Raw genomic sequence first — 17,942 nt, 5'->3', positions numbered from 1 at the left:
TGTTTAGTACTGTTTTATCACACATGCTGATAGCCTTGAAATAATTGGCTGCATAAGTAATAAATGGTACATATTTTTGGATGTACGTGTTGAGAGTATGAGGAATATATCCAACTCTCACTGGATATAGTTTTAGAGAAATGGATGTGAGAGCATTTTTGAGACCTTTTTGATCTTAAATCATGAGGGAGTTACAGAATACATATAAGATTCTTTAAAAGTCTGCTTATTTTGTAAATTTCCAAGGATAATTAGTCAGTGATGCACTCAATGCTATGTTTTATTGCCAGCAGGCCCTGAGAAATAATTGTATTTGTAACTCCTTTAAAAAAGATGAAAGATAAGAAGTAGCAGAGATGGGATTGAGTAAAAAAAGACAGAGGACATATTATGAATTGTGTATTTCTATCCCTGCTCCTTCTCCATCTGTCCAAAACGGAAAAAGTATTGGCCAAGGAAAAAAAATTGTGGAATGAGTAATTCTTAAAATAAGGGCTATAATACTTGCCTTCAGTGTTTTACCTCATGTTCAAATTAATGGTCTCTCAGTGGAATGAGATGGGGAAGCTTTTAAACCTTCAGCAGTTAGATTTTTTTGTAGGATAAGAGATTTCTAGATACTTGTGTGGGCTTCTGTGCATAGACAAATTTCTAATGGATTTCCACTAGTCTTCTCTTGAGAGTCCAGAAGTTCTGCAAAGTGAAAAGTAGTAGCCATAACTTTCATAACACAAAGTTAAAGATAGTGTTGCGCACAGACAATAGCAAGTAATTTGAGGGCTGTGATTCTGAGCATGATCTGGAGCCCCCCAACATCTTTTTGTTCGTGGATGAACCAAAGCGATAGGATTAGACCTGGCTAGGGGATGGATTCATATTATTTTGGTTCTGTAGACATGGTTGTAGAAGCTTTTTTTGCTGGTCTTCTAGATGGATTTTATGATCAGGATTGATTTAAAACCTGAAGGTAATTACAATAGGAAGCAGTTTTTAAAAGTTAAGGATTTGGACAACAGAGAGCTGCTGCTGATGTGAGCCTCTTACAGGTAGTATGGGAGGGAGGAAGGCTTCGTTTCTCATGCTAGTATGTATGGTAAAACCAAACAATAAGTTATTGGGAAAAGAACATGTGATTTTTAGAACAGTAAGTGTTGCTGCATATAGCAAAACCAGGGATGTGATTCTTTGTTTCTTCCTTTTCATACTCTGTGCCACCGCCTGCCCTCATCTGGTTTTGCTTTTATTTTGGATCCTTATTAGGGCTCTATTTCCCAACTTTATGTAAGGGAAGTAAGCGTGGGGAAGAACAAATATTAATATATTACAAACTGTGTTTGCATCAGTGAAGCTGTGGATGAGAGTCAAAAAAAACCCCTCACTTCTTAAAAACTGGAAGTTTCCTTTTGCTCAACTTGATAAAAAGTGGTCATGTACAAGATAAGCCACAATTGACTGATCTGGTCTTACTCAATGCTGGAGGGTGGGGGAATGGTGGCCAATTTTCTTGAGGTGGGACTTGCTGAAGCCAGCTAGGGCTTTCAGGTTGTTATAAGCATTCTAAATACGTGATATTGAAATACATCTTTCCCTGGAGAAAGTAAAATTAAGACTTGTAATTGCTTATCTTTTATCAATGAAGTGTTTACACTTTTTTGAAATACAAGCATAAAGTTAATCTTACTTTGGTAAAAGGCTATCTTAGAGGCTACTTACAGAAGGCTAAGCCCCGATTTTGCTCGTAGTTTTTGTATTAGTTGGAAACTTGCTGTTAAACTTCATGCAGATCCACCCACAGACCGTTTCTGAATTAAAATTTTGTTTTGTCTCCGAAACTAGTTGTTTCCTTTTCTAATGTGTGAATGAGGAGGGGAAAAAGATAATGCAATAGATTAACTGCTGACTCAGTGTGGGCTCTTTTTTTCAAAACCACATTGGCGTGTATAGTAGCACATTTCAAAAATACGTTCTTGCAGCTCTCCTCTGTGGGATTCTGTAAAAACAAGTTTGTGTGACCACTGTTTGTGTATTTGCTGCTGCTGAAACGGATGATACTTGAACAGTTTCTTTCCAAATTAGGCTACTGGAAGGTAGTGCTTGCCTTCTCCATGTTTAGCTTGACTTTGACGCTGAAAGAAACAGTTCTGTGTATTCATAATGTGAGTACTTGAAAACCCAGAAGTGGCTTATTACATCTAGATTTTGCTCATTTTTACACTTACTTTCCTAAATACATTATACTCTATACTGACTTAAATTGACCTGTCAGTTTGTTACTGCCCTGTTTGTCTGCTCACATGAAGGAGGGAACATAAATTTTTTTACGAAGTGTACAAATCCTAATGGTTGCAGTTACTTATTTTCTGTGCTTGGAGGACTTCAGTTGACTTGAATGGTGAAGGTAGAGTCCCTCAGTCATTGCAGGGGTTTATTACAGGCTGTGTCATTTTAAGGACTTATTTCCATTTTATGAGCTGAATATATGCAAGCTGCATCTGAAAGGCTTATATTTCCTGTATGAAACTCCTCTTGCAGAACAGACTGCCCAGATGTGAAGCAAGAATTAATGTAAACTGAAAGATCTCTTACACTGAACCGTAACTGAGCAGTAGTTTGAGAAAAGGAGTCCTTCTGTTAGCTATTGCTTAGACTTTGCATACAGAAGGAGTAGTTGAAAATATAAAGTAAAAGGCTTTTAAGTTCCTGTCTCCTTCTTTAAACTCTATTTATTTATGCCTTTTTGAATGAAAATTACTTGTGCCAGCCTAGGTAGATGAAACCATTTGTCAAAGCTGAACTGTTTACCATATGGTGGAAATATATTTATTTTGGTTGTCATAATAGGAATGTATATATTTGGTGTTATCTTCTTTTTTTGATTGGTCACAGTGTTCGGGGTTGGGATTTTTTGTTGTTTTGTCCTGGTCAGAGGTGCCAAAACCACAACAGTGGGGTTTTTTTGAAAACTGTTGTAGAAGATTGCAGTTCTAGCACTTTGCCTGATTCTTTGGGGCAGGGCAGTATTCCTGGGAGATGTGCTAGCTGGTAAACTCACTGAGGATGCACTTTGCCATTTCTGTTAAGTCTACTGTAATTGAGACACTTCAAGCATCTTCAAAATTTTTTTTTAACATGTTTAGTGGAGGCTGTTTGTGTAGTAGCTTAAAACTCTCTGCAATACTTCAGTCTCAAGTATTCAGTCCCTAGGGAGCAACAATCCAGTTTGATAGCGCTGAGCTGATTTAATGGCTTCCTACCCTTAATGGCTACTTGCCTTTGGAGCTTGTGAGATCTTTTGCATGACTAGGTTAATTCAAGGCTGCCAAACTGACTGAAAACTGGCTCACAACTTAAATAGCTTCCTGTAAAGTTAATAAGCAGAATTGGCATAGGTGATAGATGCAAGGCAGGAGCGCAAGAGGAGGAGGAGGAGGATCCACCATTTCAGTGGAGCTCAGCTGAGCTGTGCTGTCAGACAGTGTCTCTGAAGCAGGCTCCAGGCAGTGACTGGGGAGCTAAGGGATGGTTATGACTGGCCAGCTTAGAGTGAGAGGTGGAAGGGGAGGAGGTGAGATAAATTTGGAACAAGTTCTTGAGCCCGGTGGGTCTGAAAAGGAAAGATTTAGGAATGCTAGGAGTTGGTGGTTGAGGGACTGGGGTGTCATTTGGTTTTTGGGCTGTTGGAACAGGGTAGGCTGTCTAAGCTAGGTAGACCTTACTTGCTGGCAGCAGAGCTGGGACTTGAGCAGGAGATGAAAAGGGAATGCTAGAACTGCCTACACAGGGAGACTGACTGGGGCATGAAATCAGCTTGAAGTGACAGATCGGCATTATGAATCTGGAGATTCTAGTTCTGCTGCAAGGCTGTGTGTGTAGTTGTCAGTAAAATGTTTTTTCAACTTGCAGGAAATCACAAACAAGCCTTCCTTTAGTTTGTGCGTGTTGCAGTCAAGCTGTAAAAAGACAGAGGCCAGAACAAGCTGTTCCTGTAATCAAAAGTAGGGCATTGTGATCAATTTTTGTTGATATGCTAATAGGCCTTTTTCCACATCATGTCAAGTATACAGATCACTCGTACTGTGACCAGGGAAGGAGCAAGAAGCTTCATACACAGGGAAAGAAACCACTTTCTCTAGGGCTTATGTCTGTTTGCTAGAGAAATCCAAAAGCTTGGTGAATGTGACACAGGCTGTAGGAAGAGAAAATGTGTTGTTATTGTTGTCAAAATAGTTGAGTTCTATCCAGATAAGTTGGACTTGATCCATCTGCTATGAATTTCCTATGATACTTGAGGTTAACTGGTAGGTACACTCAGCACCCACACCTGCAACCGAGAATCTCTGGGAGCTGTAGAGACAATATGTTTGATGCTACAAGAATCCTGACAGCCTGAAAGAATCAAGTCCTTGCTGCCTCAAATCAGAGACCCCAAATGACTGAAAAGTCTAGGCAGTTTAATTTTGTCGACACTCTCCTATGTCACGTGTGAGTTAGGGGAGGAATCAATTAATGCTTATGAAACAACTGGATGTTTCAAGAACTCATTCAAATGGTGGGTTTGAAATCACTGTAGGGTTCATTGTGATTCAAAAATTATTGAAATGCTGAAGGCCACGTGCTTGAAAACTGGAAGAAAAATAACAAATGATTGTGCAGTGGTTCAGCACTAAATGTTCCCTGAACTGGCTAAAACAAAGGGACTTTTTGGGGGGAAAATACCATCTGGTTTATAATCCTGCATACTCCAAAGAGGGTGGAATTTAGAGGCAGCACAGGAGTGTTAGTGTCTGTTGTTTCCCTACTAGTGCGTGTTTGATTTTGCAACTCCTGTTATTCTTCTAACACTGTTTTTCTACAGTACAGGAAGCATTTACTTAACAGTGTGTAGCTAATGTTGCTGCTTTGTAATTTTAACTTGATATGCATAATTTAATATTCCACATTATAGTATTACAACATTTACCTGATTATTTATATGAACTTAGAGCAGAAAAGTTTATTTTCCTCCTTAAATTATATAGGTTTTGGATTTTATTCTAAATAGCTAATTATGGCAACCAAAACTTACTTGCATTTAGTTAAATTCCTGCAATACATTCTTTAAAAATAGATGACCTTGAAAAAGCAAGAATGTAACATTCAGATTCCATTTTTGTCTTACTTGTTTATGAAATGTTGTTATCTGCTGAATGTTTCTGGACAAAAATACTACAGTGTGCATGGCTACATTAAAGCATCGTTTTGCTAGAAAGTGTGGTTTCTGCTGTAAGTTTACAAACTTTTTTGCTTCACTTTTGTTGTTCCAGCTGTTTTTAGTTAATACTTGTATGTGGGCAGTATCTGAAGGTTAGTCAGCTTGCTGACCCAGCTCTGTTTCTAGTGTTGCTGCTGTGGTGATTCAGAAAGATTGCAAGCCTTCAGAAAAGGTTCTGAAAATGTGTCTCTGTCTCCATGAGCATTACTTTCTAACCATCCTGTCCTTTTTGTGTTAGGAGTGGTGAACACTGTGTCTATGTACCTGTTAAACATAAACTTACAACTTACTGTACAAATTCTGAAAAAAGCAGTATTTTTAAAAGGATCATTTAACCCTGATCATTCACTATTGTGAAAAGAGTTTGAAAATATAATATATGTACTATTTCAAAGGTAAACTGATTTTTCTTTTTGTGGTTGAATAGTATGGATGAACCTGGACATGCTAGGGCTACGTACTAATAGTTTGGGATGCTTAATTTTAAATAACATTTTGGGATATGACTTTGCATTTCTTAGCTTACTTAACTTAAAATGTAGTTTAGCTGAAAAAAAATATTTTAATCCATTTCAGTGCTTTCCAGATTTGGTTGCTGCCATGTGGATGAGGCCACATAGCTTTTTGTGGGCCTTGAGAAATCAAATTTAAAAGCTAACGAGGTCTGTGGTTTCCCCTAGTAGCAGTTCATTTTACTTAGCATCTTACCATGCGCGTGTGATACTGGAATGCCGTTTTATTGAAGCAATTCCAAGAATTTTGTTCTTACAGAGCCCCCTAAGTCTGACTGTACACTTGTGTATTACCTTGTATTACCCTCCAGAGATCTGTAGTTACAATCTATTCACATACATACGTTACATTGGATCAATGTATATATCAGTGTGTAATACAGCAGGACTTAAAAAAATATTTTAAAAAAGAACAGATTATTTGGGTTTTATTTTAAGCCACAGACATTGCTTCACTGATCTATTGATTGTCTTTTCCTTGTAGCATAAAGGAGTGCCATGGATTACCTCTCATTAACGGACAGAATTGTGACCCTTATGCAACAGTCTCTCTTGTTGGGCCTTCCAGGTAACGTTTTAGTATAAAATTAATGAATTGAAAACACTATGATCTTAAACTGGTAAAGAAAGTCATAGGTTTTAAGCAAAATCTTTAAAATACAGAAAAATCTTAAAAGGCTTTCTGCATATATCACATCTTCCATTGTTACTGTACTCTTCCCCTCTCTACTGTACTCTCACAATTGTGAAGGTCTTTGGTCTCTCTGAATGGCCTGCACTACTCAAGAACCACTGGTCAGTTAGTTCTTCCTTTCTCCTCAGGTTTTATACTGGACTCTTAATATCTTCACTGTACTTGCTATTAATTTTTGTCAAATTCCTATGTGGAATGATGTAGTCAATTGCTCACTCACCTTCTTCTGTTCCCTTTCTTAAAGTGTGAGCTTCTTTGCAGCAAATGCTTAGCACTTGGAAGGAAGCAAGGGAGAAGAGGTTCTGGTGAGACCTTTCTAATGCCAGTACCCTTAGGATGCTACTAGAAGTCCCCAAAGTTTAAATGCCTCCTTTTTTTGTATCAGTAGTCCTGAATAACCGTTAGGGTTTTTCATTTAAGTAAAGTCCCATATCCCACACATTCGCTATCTACAAGTCCCTGCCCAGTAACATCTAAAGTAAGCTAGGTTTGAGTTCTTTATTTTTTGCATCATCAAACCTAAGTCCGTCTGCTTTCTCCAGTACTGAAAAATTGCCACTGTGAGCATAGTACCAGAACGTCTTCTAGAAAAGTTGGATACATAATCACATTTTCTTAGGTTTGGGTTGGGGTTTTTTTGGTGGCTAGGTGGTTTGGTCGATTGGGGTTTTTTTGAAGACAGCCAGGGAGATTCAAACATTATACCTAGGAAGCACAGTGTTGATTCCCAAAGAAGGTAAATGGACATGTATTTGCTGTTTGAGTCTTCTGATAAAGATTGAACTGGGTGAATGTTGGTCCCTCAGGATATTTACCCTGTTGGTATGGGAACATGTGTGCAAATCCGACAGAAGTTCCTGGTTAAGATTTTCCAGTCTCATGCATGTGTGACTCATGTATCATGACTGGAATATTTATATGGGCAGCCTCTGAAAACAGTTAGTTGATGTCTAGGACAATTTTTCTTTTCCCTTGTTTGTTTCCCCTCCATGTTTTATATTTGTTTCTTTTAGAAAGCATATTTATACTATCATAGCCATTTACTAACTAAATAGAACTGTATTCTTTTATAGAACACATAAATTGAAAAAAAAAATGACTATTTAAAACACAAGGGAGTGGTGAGCAATTGCTTTGTTTGACTCTGTGCTATTTAGCATCTAATATTAGCAGTAATTCCTTCCAAAGTAAACATTGAGCTGCTCGTTTTAAGCCTCCGTAAAGGAGTAGTGGGTATTTCCCCAACAAAAGAGGGTGGGAAAGCCAGAAATTGGTGGTTGAAAAAGATAGGAAAACTGTGCTTGTAATCTGCAAGCAGCAGTAAAGAAATCATTTGCGGACTTAAGTTTGAAACACTTCAGTAATTATTGATATATTTTACTTCATATATGTAAATTATACTTATTTGTGAAATTAAATAGAAACTTTGGGCTGGACAGGTGGATGATTAACTAGATACAGCACTTAAAATTTTAAATTTTCAAAATATATTGTGAAGATGAACTCATTTTATTTTAAGATTTTCTTTATGATCAAAGCAATCTCTAAAATGATAAAAAATGTTTTAGCTTAAATTTATGGGTACTTCTTGACAATAGAATGTCTTTAAAATTGTGTGTTTAAGTTGTCTATGGTAAAAATTTTACCACATTGGAACAGGAATGACCAAAAGAAGACCAAAGTAAAGAAGAAAACAAGCAATCCGCAGTTTAACGAAACATTTTATTTTGAGGTAACTTTTTGTGTGGTATTCTGCCTGTTTATCTGTTTTATGCAACCCTTCAAATATTTTTAATCAAGCTGCATAGCAGTACCTAACACAGAAAGCACTCTTCAAGCAAACTGAAGAGTTTTTACTAGCCTCTCAAATGCAAGTGAATGACATATTTACATTTTTGGGGCCTGCAAGACAGTAGCATTCCCCTTCAATTGCTGTGGGGAAAAATTACTTCCTCACAAGCACATGTGTGAAGGTAACTCGTTCTCGAGTCACTTTATATAGCATCCATTGCCATCAGGACTTCTGAGAGAACTTTAACCTATCCTGTGAAATTGGATTTAAATATTATCAAGAACAGTGAGCTAAAAAGCCCCACAATTTATTTCTTTAATAAAACAATGTAGGGAATATACCCAATGAAGGCTAATTTGATTGCTTTATTTGAAAAAAAAGTTAACTTTTCTGTTATTTAGGATTTTATTTCAATTCTATAATTACATCTGCCTCAAACGTATTATAACTTACTGTGTTTATGTAGAACCTAGTCCTGCTGTGGGACTTAAGTGAGAAATTGTTCCGTACTTGTAACATGGTGTGTTTTTCAGTTGACTTGCTCTAGATACTGAGTGTCATTTCTTAGGAAATAAGATATTAGGATAAAAATGTTATCCAAACCAAACTGATAACTTCATGACTTACAATTTATTGGAGTTAAACTGAGAATGCCATCAGTCAAAAAATGAGGAAAATCTCAGAACTTATTTAATGCTTTCTTGGGGCTCATGCTGGAACTTTTTACCAGTTTCATGTCATACTTCCTTGTTTGTTTTTTTCTTCTCCTAATAGATCTTCTATTCTAGAATTCCCTTAGATATCAGCTAGCCCTCATCAGGCTCTACCATGAACCCTTCTTGACCCATTTTTCACCTGCTTTCTGTCAAAAGGCAGTTTGTTCGGTGAACTGAAGTTTTTTAAAAGGAACAGTAAACTGTTTACCAATGTTAAGAAGCCAGGGTTTTGTTTGTTTGTTGAGATCCATGATACAACATTAAAAAGTAAGTTAATAGGAGGAATTTACTTCCAGGTAACCAGGTCCAGCAGTTACACCAAAAAGTCGCAGTTTCAGGTTGAAGAAGAAGATATTGAGAAACTAGAAGTCAGGTAAGTTATGTAGATTAGAAAGTGATTTATTTAATCATTAATAAATCATAATATTTTATCATCAAGACAATAAGGGTCTTATTTTAGTGTAACGCCAGCGAATTACTGATCAGACTTGTAGAAAGGGTCCTTCTATAAAATTACTCTTTTTTTTTTTTTTTTTTTTTTTTTTTTTTTTTGATATGCCTTACAGATTCTAGATGACACTGACAGTTCTTTCTAATTGCTGGGTCCCCAATGCAAATGAAATGTGAAGCAGTTTTTGGTTCAAAAACTGCACCGTCCTCATGAGTTTTTCCTTTGGTTGGAATTCCCCAGTAGCCAGTTACTTGAATGTAACACTGATTTTAAATAGAAATATAATGTCAATACAATTCTCAATCTAGTCTAAGAAAAAGAAATTAAGCAATAAATTGGTGTAAGTAGGAATTTTCCTTATGGAGAGTATTCTTTTTTTTTTTTTTTTTTTTTTTTTTTTTAGTGTGTTTCTTACTGAAGATGAGGGCATTTGTTTTTCAGTTTATCTAGCAGCCTAAACTTGTTTCCTGTGCCCTGTGAGTAAAGAAGTGTGAGGACCTCCTATCAATCAGTATATTAGTCTGGGCAGAATATTGATAATAGAACTTGTACTGAAGGATAACAGCACACCCGATGTTGGTCTGTGGTTTCAAATGTAGCTGTCTGTTTTAATAAAAACAGAGGGAAAAGCCTCTTTTATGAGATTCTTATGTTTTTGCATTGCTTCTTAGAGGAAGATTTGTGTTGCATCTTTTCCTTGCAAATGCAAAGAATACTTCAAAGCATATTCCCCTTTTCTGCTCCTTTATCCTTAGAGCAGGTCTGTCTGTTTTTATGGTAATTAATTGGGACAGTTGAGAGCCCCTGTACTCAGTTTTATTTCTTTATTGTGCACACGCACATACATGCATCGAATCTACTGAATGACAGAAAGTCTTCAAGGCTACCTTATGTTTCCTGGCAAGCATCAGAGGAAGAATTTAGCAGTTAGTTTTAATAGCCATTATAGAAATAGCTTTCTATGTGCATTTTTAACTATTAGCTTCATTAATATCTTAATTAGAATTGTGTATTTCATTATAGATGCAAATATATTTAGAAAAATAGTCATGCCCCAACAAATGTAGTATTAATTTTTTTTGTTCTTCTTAACAACTGCTGTCTGTCAGAAATGTCAGAGAGGTAAGAAGTAACAGAAAAAACCCCAAGGTGCATGTCTGGAGTCTGATTCTTTTTGAGGTTGTAACCATATGAGCCGCTGTTTGGAAAACAAGCGCATGTGTTGGTGTGGCATTGCAGTGTGCCAGATTTTAGCAATTAGATAGGGACATGTAAATAGATTGGTTAAAAACTTCACTTGAATTACCTGAGAAAAACTGCACACAGTTTTGGGGGTGGAGACTGCTCAGAATACATCTATGTTGCCAAAGTCACTTTTATTTACTGATGCAAGGACTGCAAGTCTAACTCCCACTGTTTGTTTCTTTATCTGTTCTTTATGGGTTAATAAGTCACTTGTTTGATTCTTCTTGATTTAATTAGAATGGAGTGAAATTTCTAACATTTCCTGCCTGCGTGCATGTGGATTAGTGCTGTAAGGCAGTTACTGTCTACTTGAAGATTTTCTCTGGGAGAAAAAAAAATAATAAAGCAATGTTCTTATTTTCAGGGTTGACCTATGGAATAATGGAAATCTGGTACAAGACATCTTTCTAGGAGAAATTAAAGTTCCTGTGAAGGTGTTAAGAAATGATTCCTTTCAAGCATGGTGAGTAGTGGTGTCTAAGAAGTGAATCTGCTTCCAGCATGCAGATCTTCCCTTGCATAGGATACATTTTCTTTTAACTGTCCGTTAAAATATGTCTTCTTTTTCTAGTCCAGGTGAAATGTCTTTCTAGAGAGTTTTCCTGATCAATAAATTAACCTTGCCAAAGGGTACATTTAGCCCTTCTCTTCCCCTGGTCTGTCCACTCCCACAGAATAGTTCATGCGTTTGAGGGGAAGGCACGGAGAGCAAAGAAAGGGAAGACTGAGTGTAACTGTCTTTCGGTCAGCTTGTTGAATTTTAGTGATCTGTGTATGCTTTTCAGCCTAACCTGCAAACATTAAGTATTGCTTTCTTTTTATTTTTTATTTTTTATTCCTTGGGTAGGTTCAGAAAGTATCTTCTGGAACCAACCCATTGTCATTCCAGGAGAGCAGGCATAGAAGTTGAAAAGCTGGAAGTGTAAGATATAAAGGGATTTCAGGAAAGACACTGCTTGTAACATAGCAGCAACCTCCCTTCTGAAGCTCTTGCAAGCAGGAGCTGATCTCCAGCCCCTTTACTGTCCCAAATGCTTAGCGGCAGGAAGTGATAAGTACAACAGATTTGAATGCCTTAATTTTGTAGAATATTCTGCTTTTAGTGCACCTTTCAATATAGAGAAAAGAGTGGAGGAAGCTCTTGCATATCCATGTAGAAAACATAGGAAGGACGTGGGTAAATAGGAACTAAATGGAACACAGGCCTTGGCCAGGAGCCATTATGGCTCTGCTCTGCCTACCCACTTCAGGATCCAAGTGTCTATGACGTGTCAAAGTTGAACTCTGATTTGTAGTTGTAGTGTTTGAATGTGATCCTAAACATAACAAATGTTTGTGTCAGTATATTCTATTTCTCACACCGTGTATTGCAGACACAGGCATGTTCTGCCACTGCTCTGAACTGATCAAAAGCTGTATGACCATATTAACATAATGACATGCCTGCGTTAACAGCCTGCTAAGGACAAGGTTATATTAGCATGGACTCATTACCAGTGTATTGTGTTAATAGAGTGTTTTGAATTGACCTGACTCGTGTCCAGTTCACTTGAAGTACTGATTGAGAGACTTGTGTCTGCTAATATACTTTGTAGGTATATCCTGTATTGAACATCGTTGTATCCAATTATGATCTGCTTATCAAAAACAGTTCTGTGATTAAAAATAACTAATTTCTTTATACTAATACTAATTTACATAAAATGTTTTGAATAAAGCTGAAGTACAGCAGATAAACAGTTTCACTAATACTAAACAGTGAGAAAATAAGCTTTAAGAGTCATGCTGTCAAGTAGACATTCTCCTTGTAAATCAGTTTTACTTTATATTAGCATGCCTTCATGTGCAATGCATCTGACTATTTAAAAAAAAGTCTGATCTCCTGATTGTGAAAGTAGAAATATGAATGACTGTGAAAGAATATTTAAGATAGGATTTCAGGTTGTTGGGCTGAATGTTAAGACTATACAGTCTCACTACTTAAAAGCTGTTAAAATTTTTGTAGGGCTGCACCTCCTGTTGGAAAACTGTTGAACTACAGCAAAAGCCAGTGAAAAATTATTTAATACATTTTGTATTGAGAGTAGGAAAAAAGCACAAGTTAATTTTTTTTTTCTTTAATCTTACTTGTTTCTCAGGAATGTAGCCTGTTAATACTATGGTTTTTTACTGGTTTCAGACTAGACCATTTAAATTCTTGACACTAGCTCTTCCATCTGCAATGTCCAGCACCCTAAATATAACTTAGATGTAAAATGAGAAGGTCCAACATAATTTCTATCTATTCCTGTTATGCCAGTTGAGCTACAAGAAGTAGCTCATTTCGCTGTTCAGAAAGATAAGAGAAAATAAATACGTTTCATTATGTGCTAAAGGTGCATCAAATGCTGCTCCTTTTTTTTCTTCTGTGTCTCAAGCTTTATGTGAATTTTATTGCCGTTTTTAGACCCAGTTTATTTATCTATATTGAAATAAATAAATATGGTACTTTATTGTGGAATTAGTCAAATTAATGAAATGTGAATCTGGTATTTTAGAATTGCCCTGTTGCTTTCAGGTACTTGCTTCAGCCAAGAGAAAATGGAAACAAGTCTTCTAAAACTGATGATTTGGGATCACTTAGATTAAATATCTGTTATACTGAAGACTGTGTACTTCCATCTGAATACTATACTTCTCTAAGAAACTTGCTGCTAAAATCATCAGATGTTCAGGTACTTCAGTTGGAAAATACTTTTAAAATGAAAACTTAAAATTTATTACACAATCATGTGTGAGACAATGTGAGTTATGCCTATCTAGAGGGGTTTTTTTTTGGTTTTTTTGTTCTTTTGCGTAATTTACTTCTGTGACAACCAGGTAAACAGCTTGTAGAGCACTTACTTCTGCTTCAAACTACCAAGATTTTCTTCTTATTATAGAAGAACCAACAGAGAGAGTGAAATAACCTGTGCTGTGTGATGGGAAGAGATAAAATACTTTCTTCTCATTGGTTGCTCTTTTCAGTGTTGCGTTTTCCCACTGGCTGCTATTGCCTCCCTGGATTTAGTGGTTTTCTGGGGACATTGGTCCATTATTGGCACTGAAGGAGCAGATAATCACTTTTACTAAAAATGGTCTGCTTCAGAATTTGCTTATAATTCCACTTCTTCTGAATTGCTTCTATCTTCCCTAGTATGTTAATCAGCATGACTGGATTTCTCTCGCGGACGTGGTGACAAAGAGGGAAGTGTAGCAGATTGTTAGCATAACATTGAGACAGGAATCAAATTACTGTAATCAGGCTTTATATTCCTAGCTGTCTTATGGCTTTTCTTCACTTCAGTGCTGTTGAAGTGAGGTAGAGCAAAAGAAAGGTAAAGAGAAAACAGATTGTGACTTAAAATTTTTGTTAGCCCGTATTCAAATACTGCTTCACTGAAATTCGGGAAGAGATGAGTATGTAGCTAGTGGCAGTCAGCAGCTGCTTTTTTACTTAAATGAAATAACTGCATCAGTTTTTGTATTGAAATTCCCAACTGGAATGGTGACAAACACTTCAGAAGTTTGAGAACTGTATTTTAATGTGCTCTGATCATAGTTCTAAAAGTCCTATAAAGATACATGCCATTATGGTAAAGCAATTGCTTGGTGCCTCTTATGTGCCAGAGCTGTACCGTAACCCTCTAGGGAGAATGAGAAGGGTGAGTAAATGCCAAATTTCATTCTTAAACATCAAGCATAGAGTAGATAATACCTATTTTCAATTAAGTATTTCTGTAGAATGGAAAGTTTCAATTGCCATGCTACACAGCAAATGTTGAAACTTTCTGTTAAGCTGTGTCTATGGTCTTGTTAGATTTGATCTGTACTTTGCCAAATACATGAAGAACATTTAACTACTTCACTCCTGATTTTGTATTCTGCTTTCTCACAGCCGATTTCTGCATCTGCTGCCTACATACTGAGCGAAGTTTGTCGAGACAAGTATGATGCCGTTCTGCCTCTTGTACGATTACTGCTACACCACCATAAGCTAGTTCCATTTGTTGCTGCTGTGGCAGAGCTAGACCTGAAGGACACACAGTATGTATTCCGTGTTTAGTGATGTCATGCCTTTTAAAATTATTCTTACAGTTTCAAAGAGCTTCACGATACAACACTGATAAGTAAGCATTACTTATCGATATTATTTCATTATGTAAAACTGACTAAATACATTCACCTTTTAATGCTAGTTTATAAAAAAACATTCATTTAAATCACATTCAAGCTGAGAGAGTTGATTGATGTGGTAGGACTTCATAAAATTTTGTTGGAGCTGGTATACAGCTAAACATAACAAATTAGAGGCCTGGAGTTGTGTCTAAGAGCATATAGTTTTTATTTTTAAATGTCATAATTTGGACACTCTTCAAATTTTACTGGTCATGAAATTGGTACTTAACGGTTTTTAAAATTCCTGAGAATCTTATACTGTTACGTATTAAATGAGGGGTACTCTTTTTCTGCAAAGATGCCTTCAAGTAAGTATGTGTCCTCCTGTGCGCCTTGAAAGTAGCAAGCACAGGAGTTTGTCCAAGTAGCAGCATATGGCCTGTGAATTTGCAGCTCTGTGGTTAGGAGAGAAATAAAGTAGACTCGAGTAGTGGCCACTGAGGTGCCAAGTCATGTCCTGTGGAGATGTGGAAGGGATTCTGTCACCACAGGATGGTTCGTTTCAAAGCTGACTTATTCCAGATTTAAATAAGGTGAGACAAGTTAACTGTGTAGAAGGATGTGACTCATGGAAAATAATTTTCTGAACTGCATTTTTGTACCCACATTCCTTTCTGCTATAATTGAACTGTAACAAAGGAAGATTAAACTAAATCTCTCAGATTAGAAAGATTTACTTCGCACAGCTGGCTCTCAGTTTTCTTCAACAGCTATAATGAATAAAAAGCCTAACCCTTCATTAAATATGTTTTGATTAAAGTGTCTGAGTTTATCAGTGTAGTGTAGCAATATGCTATTTATTGTAGCTCTAAGACGTTTTTTTCACTAGGACTCATGGAGGAAGAATTATGTATCAGTGAGGTATAAGTCTTGTTATTTTGGAATTATCTCCAGTTGTTCTTTCTCACATTCAGCACTGGATTATAGCTTCGCTGTCTATAATTTCTTAGGCTTTTCCAGATGGTTTTATTTATGTTCTTGGTTTTGGTAATAGCCGTATTAAAAATCTTGTTTATTCTCTTTCTGTTCCCGAGTACCACTGCAAGCTAGGTACCTAGGTTCTGGAATTCCTGATTGAAATATGTGAAAAAATGTTTTCAAAGAAATGAAATAATAGCAAGATAAAATATTAATTGGATTTTGTAACTGAGCTGCTTATTTTTTCCCTATTCAAATAATATAAATAATTTTCTTACAGGGAAGCAAATACAATCTTCAGAGGCAACTCATTAGCAACTCGGTGTGTAGACGAAATGATGAAAATAGTGGGGAAGCACTACCTAAAGGTTACTTTGAAACCTGTTATTGATGAGGTAGGTTATCCTGCTGAAACTGTGTTCAGGATTCTTAGCCCCCTGCGGTATCCTGTCTCTTTGATACACATTCTTCTTACAGCTCCCTGTGTGGTAGTAGTCACTCAGGTGGGGGAATTGTAGAGGAAAGTTACATTGAGCAATAATTGTTTTAGTGGGAGGAGCTGCTTTTTTGTTATTTATGTTCCGGATGCTTGAAAATAAACAGTCAATGATAGTTTCTTCAGCCTCTAATACATTGCAGAATTTACCCACATGGTGCTGTATGTAATTAATCCATGTAAAAAGGTACACACAAAATTGAGGATAACTGTTGCATGCTGTTATCTATAGTTAGAACCTATTGGAATTTTACCCCTAAATCTAGGATAGAATCTGGTTTTAAATAGGTGCATTTCCATGCTTTCTCTCTGAAAAATTGAACTCCTACAGTTTTGTTTGTTTGTTTCAGATATGTGAGTCTCCTAAACCTTGTGAAATAGATCCCATCAAATTAAGAGAAGGAGATAATGTAGAAATTAATATGGTGAGTTTCCAAATGCATTTTTCCTAATATAAACTTTCTCAAAATCTGATAGAAAAACATTTTAAAAAGCAGCTCTGTGTAGTGGAAAATGAGTAACTTAAGGTAGCAGTACAAGCCTCCGATTCCAGAGTAAACAAAGGAAAAGTTGTATTTTTTCATCCCTGTTTATGAAAACAGCAAAGGAAAAGTCCAGCTGAAAGTGGTATGGGGAGGAGAAATTAAACAGGTGATTACAGTCTTCCCTGCCATCTTCTTGGGTGTTGTAATTTCTGGTGTTCTTTACTCACCATCTAAGTGATGAAGTACTTAGGACTGCTTTTACATTTTTCATTAAATTTTTGCTTGAGGCTTGACTGTTACCAGAGGATGAACTTTTAAGGTAATAGTTGCTGCAACAAACTAACTGAACATTCACTAAGCATGCATGGGAAGTGCTCCTTCTTTATAATATGTTGTCAAATTACAAAACCATGTTTTGTTACAGTTGTATATGGCCAGACACTGCTTATATACTTTCTTGTACGTGAATAACATTAAACTATCTTTTAACACTAGTAATCCCATATAGCTATTACGAGTATTTTGAAATATGCACTATGCTAAAAAAAATAATTGAATAGTCATGTAGTGTTTTGAAAAAAAGGAACTGTAGTGTGTTGTTTGTGTTCAGGAAAAAAAACATATAAATGCAAATGTTAATGGTCTGAAAAAATAACTTTTTTCATAATTACAGGAAAATCTACGCTATTATGTAGACAAAGTATTCCGTGAAATTGTGCGGTCAAGTATAAGTTGTCCTACCCTAATGTGTGATGTTTTTTATTCTTTGAGGCATCTGGCTGCCAAGAGATTTCCAAGTAAGTGTTCTCTATAAACTTGAAAAAGGTGTTCAGTGGGGATCTGCAGTTCCATTTAGACAAGGCAAGAATTTTAACAATCCCCAAAGCGGTGCCCTGAACTTCTTGCCCTGACAATCAGGCATTTGTTCTTCTCCCTGTCTGTAACTTACAGTAAAGCATTGTGGTTAACCGGGAAGAATTCTGTATTTTTTTATGCAAAAATGTAGCAGGTCAGAAACACTGCAAGACAGCAGCAAATAAGTCTCAAGTAATACAGGAAGTGATTTAGTTGAAAGATATGTAAAATAGAGAAGAGATGATCTGTTTATTGCTTCTAAAGAAGCAAAATGTAAACTTGAAAATAAATTCAGTATTTGCATCTTAACAACATGAACTGCAGCTATGT

General features: G+C 36.4%; 1 protein-coding gene across 1 annotated transcript in view; it reads left to right on the top strand.

Annotated features, from left to right (window-relative positions):
- Window positions 1–17,942, top strand: part of RASA2 (RAS p21 protein activator 2) — a 51,155-nt gene that overhangs the window by 21,489 nt on the left and 11,724 nt on the right. The window contains exons 7-15 of the mRNA XM_014951738.1: window positions 6,248–6,331; window positions 8,117–8,189; window positions 9,262–9,338; window positions 11,026–11,124; window positions 13,219–13,375; window positions 14,578–14,726; window positions 16,057–16,171; window positions 16,623–16,697; window positions 17,431–17,554. Of these exons, the coding sequence (XP_014807224.1) occupies window positions 6,248–6,331; window positions 8,117–8,189; window positions 9,262–9,338; window positions 11,026–11,124; window positions 13,219–13,375; window positions 14,578–14,726; window positions 16,057–16,171; window positions 16,623–16,697; window positions 17,431–17,554 (953 nt within the window). The remainder of the gene's footprint in view (window positions 1–6,247; window positions 6,332–8,116; window positions 8,190–9,261; window positions 9,339–11,025; window positions 11,125–13,218; window positions 13,376–14,577; window positions 14,727–16,056; window positions 16,172–16,622; window positions 16,698–17,430; window positions 17,555–17,942) is intronic.

Source organism: Calidris pugnax, unplaced genomic scaffold, assembly GCF_001431845.1.
Source record: "Calidris pugnax isolate Ruff unplaced genomic scaffold, ASM143184v1 scaffold197, whole genome shotgun sequence".
NCBI lineage: Eukaryota > Metazoa > Chordata > Aves > Charadriiformes > Scolopacidae > Calidris > Calidris pugnax.
This window is presented reverse-complemented; position numbering and strand designations above follow the sequence as displayed.